Source organism: Podarcis bocagei, assembly GCF_964188305.1.
Source record: "Podarcis bocagei genome assembly, chromosome: W".
Lineage (NCBI taxonomy): Eukaryota > Metazoa > Chordata > Lepidosauria > Squamata > Lacertidae > Podarcis > Podarcis bocagei.
In genome coordinates, this window is record NC_138131.1 from 72,444,435 (window position 1) to 72,452,676 (window position 8,242).

General features: G+C 56.3%; 1 protein-coding gene across 1 annotated transcript; it reads right to left on the bottom strand.

Annotated features, from left to right (window-relative positions):
• Positions 1 to 1,570: 1,570 nt before the first annotated feature.
• LOC308578138 (carboxy-terminal kinesin 2-like) lies at positions 1,571 to 8,006 on the bottom strand (the record flags this gene model as incomplete). The annotated part of the gene is made up of 13 exons (XM_081178404.1): positions 1,571 to 1,612; positions 1,754 to 1,868; positions 2,060 to 2,133; positions 2,465 to 2,604; positions 2,788 to 2,926; positions 4,101 to 4,268; positions 4,676 to 4,849; positions 5,299 to 5,415; positions 6,070 to 6,201; positions 6,281 to 6,427; positions 7,246 to 7,444; positions 7,536 to 7,752; positions 7,856 to 8,006. Coding segments are annotated over 13 exons (1,815 nt in total), but the record flags the coding sequence as incomplete, so codon positions are not given.
• Between the last annotated feature and the right edge of the window lie 236 nt (positions 8,007 to 8,242).

The window sequence follows — 8,242 nt, forward strand, 5'->3', positions numbered from 1 at the left end:
CAGGATAAAAACCTGATGTAAAATACTTTTTGCTGCGGCCTGTCTTTTGTGAACTGAATCACACAGGTGCCTCTGCCCCCCCCCCCCATGGCAGAATAAAACACTCTTTCTCTGGATTAACCCCTTGGTGTCGTTTGGCTCCTTTTGTCTCTGCTCGGGTGCAACAATTTTTCCTACCCATGGATTAAAAAGGCTACATACCAAGGAGAGCCTAATCCCATCCCCAAACTTGCCAAGGGGCCAGACATGCAAAGGAAGTTCTGTTTTACTTTGGGTGGTGGGACTTCAGAAGTGTTTGCCTATGCTAATCTAACACCTGGGTCTTGCCCTGACATGTCTGCTTATGCTGATGTTGTACCAAGGACTTGTCTGGACATGTTTGCCAAGGTTAACCCCTCCCCTTTGAACTGTATTCTGGGATATGGTGGGAAAGTTTTAAAAAGTCGCCACCCCATCCTCGGGGTTCCAAATTCCTCTTTGACCCTGTTGCGCAATAAACTTTGGTCTACAGCTATTTGCTCCGGTTGGTGGCTGGACTCCTCCTTTATTCTGGCTCTGCCCGACCGGTTGGGGGACTGAGCAGCCTCCCACCTAGATTCTTCCGTAACAGTATGTTGTTTGTTACTATGGTGTGTATTTTTGCTTGGATGAACCCCCCAACTCACAAACAAGCCCTGACACAACCAGCATGTTTTTCTCCTCTGAAACACAGCTAAACTTTTATCTCTTCGTACATAAGAACATAATAGCCTGTTCAGGAGTCTCTGGCGAGGTGCTGTGGCAGCTTTTTGCAGGAAGGAGTTCAACAGGAGTAGCCCATCTTTCCTGGCGGGCCATTTCTGCATGTTTTGGCCTTGCTAGCAAAGCCACATCATGCAAGAGTTGGTTGCTGAGAGCCCTTGAAGCCTCCTCAGACCACAAGGGTCTTACGGTTACCTACAAGGCTTTCCTGCCTCAGCCACAGTTAAAGTCCTCCCGTTGCCACAGGATCCTTTCCAGAAGGGCCAAACTCAAGCTCAAGCCACCTATTTCCCTTACCCCTGAAGAAGAAGAAGAAGAAGAGGGGGAGGAAGAGGAGGAGTTTGGATTTGATATCCTGCTTTATCACTACCAGAAGGAGTCTCAAAGTGGCTAACAATCTCCTTTCCCTTCCTCCCCCACCAGAAACCCTCTGTGAGGTGAGTGGGGCTGAGAGACTTCAGAGAAGGGTGACTGGCCCAAGGTCACCCAGCAGCTGCATGTGGAGGAGCGGAGACACGAACCCGGTTCCCCAGATTACGAGTCCACTGCTCTTAACCACTACACCACACAGGCCACTGCACTGCTGCCAACGAAAGGGCAGGGAGGCTTGAGAGGGAGGAGACGCCCTGAAGTGGAGCCTGGGCACGCAGCTCACCGGAGGAAGACAGCAGAAAAAGCCAAATTCAGCAGTGGAAGAAGAAAATTTCAGAATATAAATGCAGAAATATAAACATTTATTACAAAAAAAGTATCATGACTTTAGAAGACAAAAGAGTAAGAATGGGAGTCGCTATCCAAGACGCAGAAAGACCAGCCGCCTCCGCCGCCCTCACTTCCTCTTTGTCGCTGTGCCAATGACACAGTCATTCACCTGCAAGGCAAGACCGGGCAGATTTGGGGGGCCAGAAACTGGTCCCCACAGCTGCTGCTGCCGCCACCTCCTCCATCCAGCTGCGGTCAGGATGCCCCTTCCGCAGAGGAGATTCTGCAAGCAGCCCAGAGAAAGGGACACCCCCGGCCCCCCCCCCAGCCGGATGCTGCAGCCACTTACCTTTCTGGCAAAGCGAAGGGAATTGAGGGACTCGGCAAAGTTCTCCTCCGAGGGCGAGATGTTAACAAACATCAGCCTGGGGGGAAAGGCCAGAGGAGAGGGTGAGGAGAAACAGAGGCTGCCTCAAGGGGGGTGCATGGCCCCCCTGTCAGAGACCTCTGGGTTGAAAGGGGTCATCTAGCCCAACCCCCTGCGTTCCTGGCAGGACAGCGCAGACCAGGCCTCAAAGGGGAGGGGGAGCCATCAACTCCCTCCTTGCCGACTCACATCTTGGAATTGCCGCCTAAGGAGTTCTGGAGGAGGTAGGTCAGCTTGCTGTTCCGGTAGGGCACATGGGCCTCCTGCAAGGGGGCAAAGGAAGCGGACAAGGATGGGTGCAGGAGGGGGAAATGTGTGGGGACCCTCCTCCCCACTTAGGGCAGGCCGGTTCCGCCAGCATCATGAGGCTGTCCCATTCCCGATTGAATTGTAGAGTTGGAAGGAATCACAGCTCTAGAGCCCCCGATAGGTGGGCACCCCACACGTGAGACAGTGCTGGACGCCACATCCTCACCCTCGCAGAAGACCAGCGCACTGCGGGAGGCGGGCTGTGGGGCTGCAAAGGGCTGCCCCATGGCTGGCCAGGACTCCCCCCCCCCCCGGAGGCACACGCGACCCCCCTCTCCCGCCTACCTTGTTGCTGAGGGCGGTGATGACCAGGCCCAGGTTGGAGAGGCTGCTGTTGATGGCCTGGGTCTCCTTGAGGCGGTCGCCGGTGGAGAGGGACCTGTCCAGGCGCTCGCTGCCAGCCAGGTCCACCAAGCTCAGCACGGCTGCGGGGGGGGGGGGGGACGACAAAGGAGGGGTGAGGGTGGAGGGAGAAGGGGGGGGTGCTGGGGACCAGGGACCCACAGAGGGCCTGGCCTAGAAGAGGAGGGAGAGCAAGGGAGCGCCTCTGGGCCAGGGCAGGGACAGAGGCCTCCGGCGAAGGGGGTCGTGGGGCCGGCCACACTCACAGGAGGTGTGCAGCTCCCGGTTGGGGTTGTGGCCCTCGATGCGCAACTGGAAGAGGCTGTGGCTGCGGGACGAGCGCTCGTTGAGATTGGTCTTGGCCACCGAGCGGTTGGCTTTGGCTCTCTGGAGCAGCTTCAGGACCTGAAGGGGCAAGCGGGGGGCAGGAGGCGGAGAATGGCGGTCGGAAGGGACCCCAGAGATCCTCTGGCCCTAGCCAGCCCCAGGCAAACAGCGTGAAGAGGCTAGCCGGGCACATTCCCCCCCCCCGGCTATTGGCTACTTGCGACCAGACTGAGATGCCCGGGCGCCCGATGGCGTTGGACATCACCGCCTGGAGGGGAAGCCTGGGAATCCTCGGAGCAAGACTCTTTCCACACACGAGGACCTCGTCCTATAGAATTCTATCCGTTACACAATCAGAATGAGTATCAGGAACCAAAACGGTTTCTCTCAGCAGCCTGAGCAGGAGCAGTGAACAATGGCAGCTCCTTGTTCTCACCTGACTTCACTCCCCCGCTGCCCCCACTGCCCCACGCTCAGCTGCAAAGAATATTCTTATATTCTGAATGTACAGTTAAGAAAGAGAAGTTGGAATAGGCCAAGATATGTGGACTGCCCCAATCCCAGCTCAAGGTGGTCATCTGAACTGGCCAGATGTTTAACTGAGAATCAGTCAGTCAGTCAGGCCATCATTTGAAAAATAAGACTTTAGAACGCCTGGCCCCAAAATGGCAACGAGACATCCCATTTGGGTGAGTTTAAGCTTGGTTTAAGGAGCCGCTTGGTGCCTAGCCTCTACACTGGAGTTTCTACCATTGCCTGCAAATAGAAAGGGAAGCATGGGGGGGGGGGGGAGTTCTTCCTCTGGGAACTCTAGGGCAGGCAGAAGCCCCATAAGGAGCCGAGGGGCCAAGACCCAGGTGATCTGAGCTCTCCAGACAGGCAGGATGGCTCAGGCCTTCATGCAGAAGCCTCTCAGAGAACGGCACAGTCGGAGGGGAGCCCCCAGGGTCATCTAGCCCAACCCCAGATTCCTCCCTCTGCTCCTCCCCTCAGAGGCTTTGGATGCAGACACACTCTGGCTGCCTTGTCCCCAGACCAAGGCCCTAAAACGGGTCACAATGGGGCTGGTTCTCTGGCTTCTGCCTCTCCTCCACCCCTTGCAAGCAGGCTGGTGGCCGGACACAGTGCAGAGAGCGGGAGAAGAGTAGTGTTGGAAGGGGACCCCCAAGGGTCATCTACCCGACCCCCTGCACCGCTGGAACCCCCCAGGAAAATCCCAGACAGACAGCTGCCCCCCCCCCCACCGCGGTACCTCTTGCTCCGAAGCAACGGGGACGTAGCAGAGGTTGGGAACGTGCAGCTCCTCCGTGCATTGGCTCACTCGCCGGATCTCCAGCTCAGAGCCCCGCTCAGGGCGCAACACCAGCAGGTCCCGCAGAGACTCATTGTAGATCTCCAGGAAGTTGGCAGTGAAATGGTACTGGGAGGAGACAGGCAGAGGGGCAGGATCAGACCAGGGAAGGCGGCTGGGGTGGCGCGTGCCCAGCCAGCACATCGCTCCCAGCTCAGACTCGGGGACCAACTGGCATGGCTATTCCAAGAGGAGGCTTCCAAAGGTGAGGCCCAGGAGTTCAGACAGGCCAGCCCTCGGGTGTTCAGGGGATCTTGTGAGGCTGAACGGAAGGCCCTGCAGAAAAACACTGGCGGTCTCACCATCCTGTGGGGTGGGTGAGGGTGAAGGAGGCAGCCCTCTCTCACCAGCGCCCTCTCTGGGAGCTCCCAAGCCCAGTGCGAAACCCCCCTGGCAATTGCAGCATGGCGAGTGAATGCAGCGGGGGTCTCCACCCCCTTTGGACACCTGCATCCGCTTTCCCTCTCTGCCCCCACCTTCCAGCCTTTGGCCTCCATCTCCCGGGCTTTCCTGAAGATCTGCTGCACTGCGCGGGGGATCATGCCGGCCGTGGAAGGGTCCTGGCAGTCGGGGCCCTCCATGGTGTACGTCTTGCCGCTCCCCGTCTGCCCGTAGGCAAAGATGCAGACGTGGTAGCCGTCCAAGGCCGACTGCGGGGAGGAAGGGAAGCCGTCAGGCTGGCGTCCACCAGACCCCACCTGCCCCCGGAGGGGGAGAGCCGCCCTATGTGGAATTTCCAGACCATCCTTCAGCCACGACTCACAGGACAAACCAGCCAAATCAGCCGGGAAATCATCCTCACGATCATCATCATCATACAGTGGCACCTTGGTTGTCGAACCGAGTCCGTTCAAAAACTAAGGCTGCCAAAGAATGTTGGGGAGTTGGAACACTTACTTCCAGGTTTTCAGCGTTCAGGGGCCAAAGTGTACGAGTACCAAGGTGTTTGAGGGCCAAGATACGACTGTACCATGCTCAACATAATAACAAACTAGAAGAACTGGGCCGCTTCCCCCCTTAATGTATTTATTCTATATATTTATTTGATTGATTTATGTGCTCTTCAGGGTGGTTGACAGAATAATATGCTTTTCCTTACCTGCACAAGCAGAGAGATCTCCTCAAAGACCTCCTCCTGGGAGCTGGACGGAGGGAAGACCTGGTCAAAGTTGAACTCATAGACAATGTCCTCTTTTCGCTCCCGGCCAACGTGGGACTGGCAGAGAATCAAAGAATTGCAGAGTTGGAAGACCCACGAGGCTCATCTAGTCCACCCCCAAAGCAAGACTTGAACCCACAACTCTGAGATTATGAGCCTCTACCGACAAAGTGGTGACAGGGGCCGCGTTCCCCCTTGGCCAGCTCTCCCGGGGCCACAATGCTCTCTCTCGCGCACACACACACATATCCTCCAGCTGGCATTGGGTCTGTTGGCCTTGGGCCGGCCATCAACATTTGGGTTTCTCCTGCTCCTGCAAAGGTCATTGCAGGAACAACACTGGCTTATTTGAAGAAGAAGAAGAGTTTGGATTTGATATCCCGCTTTATCATTACCCAAAGGAGTCTCAAAGTGGCTAACGTTCTCCTTTCCCTTCCTCCCCCACAACAAACACTCTATGAGGTGAGTGGGGCTGAGAGACTTCAAGAAGTGCGACTGGCCCAAGGTCACCCAGCAGCTGCATGTGGAGGAGCGGAGATGCGAACCCGGTTCCCCAGATTACGAGGCCACCGCTCTTAAGCACTACCCCACACTGGCTCTCGGCAGGCTTTGCGGCAGGTGGAGACTTCCTGACGTCCCCTGGCAACTGTGACAGCCCAAGATGCCACCAAGACTTCGACAACCGCCTTGTCCCCCCACCCCCAGACTGACCTCCTCCGCCTTGGATAAGACCAGGCTCTTGCTGTTGTCTGGCGGGAAGCGGAGGTGGCTCACCCCCTGTTTCTGGGCCTCCTTCTCGCTGCTCAGCAGGGGGCGCACGCGGCAGAAGACACGGATGTTGCCCTGGAGGGAGCGGGGAGTCGTCAGCACCCAGCCCCACAAAGGGTCCCCCAGTGCCAGCCCCCCACCACCACCGGCCCACCTTCAGCTCCTGGACGGCGTTGTGCAGGGAGCGCCGCTCCATCTCCGACTCGTGCTGCTTCTGCTCCAGCTGGGCCTTGTGTGCTGCCAGCGCCTCATTCTCCTGCGCCCGCCGGGCCAGGCTCTCCTGCGCCAGGCGCAGTTCCGCCTGCGTCAGAGAAACCCCAGGGCCAGTGAGGGACGGGCCACCTCAAACCCAGAGCCGCCCACCCGCCCTCTCAGCCAGGCAACAATTCAGGGAGGAGGCGGCAAATGCAGGCTTCCTCAGCTGGGAAAGGAAAAGCACCAGCAGGAACAGACACAGCAGAGGTTAGCAATTCCCCCAGACAGATATCTAGGGCCCTCTTGCGATGGATAGAAAAGGGACTTGTGTGAGAAACAGGGTGTGAGGCTGAGGAGAAGGGAAGCGCTTCCCGCGAGAGCCGAGAGGGATACACTTCTCTGTATGGGGGGGATTGAAGATTAAGATATAATTATGATAGAGGGCTAGACACATAAAATTTTGTGTTTTATTGCAATTATTACTATTACTGTTGTGATTTTTATTTATTTTCTTTCTTTTTCTCCTTATCTTCCCACCTTTTATTGCTTTTTTCTGTATTTCTTATTATCTTTTATTAAAAAATTCTTGTTTTCCAAAAGTGTTTGCAACATCTTTCTCTCATCTTATTATCTTTTTTAAAACTAGTTTGGTTTGTATTATATGTTGAAAATATTTAATAATTTTTTTAAAAAAACATTTTTTAAGGTATCTAGCTCTCTTTTCTGGGGCTGAGGACCCTTAACTGTGATCTTGAGTCTGGCATTGTGGAATCAGAAGGGTACCTACGGGACATCTAGTCCAACCCGCTGGAATGCAGGCGTCACAAGCGGATGTTGGCTAGTCCCAAGGATTCCTCGCCTCACCTTGGGATTCCAAGCACCATTCAAGGGCGGGTGGAAGGGTCCCCAGCCCCCCCCCCTCACCTCTCTGGCCTCCAGCTGGGCAGCCAAATCCTCCTTGGCCTCCCTGGCTTTGCGGCCAGCGGTTTCCAGCTCCTGGATCGTCTGGCTCTGGCTCTTGACGGTCTCCTCCAGCTGCTGCTCCTGCTTCACCAGCTGCTCCACCCTCTGCCGGCTCTCTGTGGCCTGCGCTTGGCAGGTCTGCAGCTCCAAGGCCAGGGCACTGCCAAGAGAGGGTAGGGCAGAGGTCAGGTCCTGCTGCAGGAGGAGCAGACGGAGCCCGCCATGCCCTTCTCAGGCTGCTGCTCGCTCACCTGTTCTGCCCCTCCAGCTGCTGGTTGCGGGCCGTCGCCTGCTTCAGCTCCCCCTCCAGCTGGCTCAGCTGATGCCTCAGGGCCTCATTCTCCCCGGCCAGCCCCTGGGCCTTCTCCTTGTAGGTCCCCCCTTTGGCCCGCAAGTCGCTCACTTGCCCCTTCAAGTCCCAGGGGGCCCGCTTCTTCTCACCCCCGCCAGCAGCGGCAGGAGCAGCGGCTGCCAAGGGGAGAGGGAGAGAGAGAGGACAGTGTGAGGGACCCGGTGGCGGCTCAAGGATGGCACGGGGGGGGGGCACCTCCCTCCCTTCTCTAGGCCTTACCTGGCTTAGGGGCTGCCGCAGCCACCGTCCGACGGGATCCTGCTGGGAAACAAGGAACGAGACATGAAGCAGTGAAAGGATTCCCAAGGGGACCCTGTCTCCCCTCCGTTGCTTCATGAAATATCTCCAAACAATAGTAATACTTCAAAACATAAAATCAGCAAGGAACTCAAGACAGATTAAAGCAACATATGTGGGGGTTCCCTTCCACGGATTGCGCCTAAAGTCAAAATCACGTATAGCTGAAATATGCTGGATTTAATGGTGGGCAGGATTGCCAGAGCATTTTCCCCAGCCCCTCTCCAAACTTTTAATATTGTTTCCTACACTGAATGCACACAAGTTAAAGGGGCACCAGATGCAGGATTACGGGGAACCCACATTCTA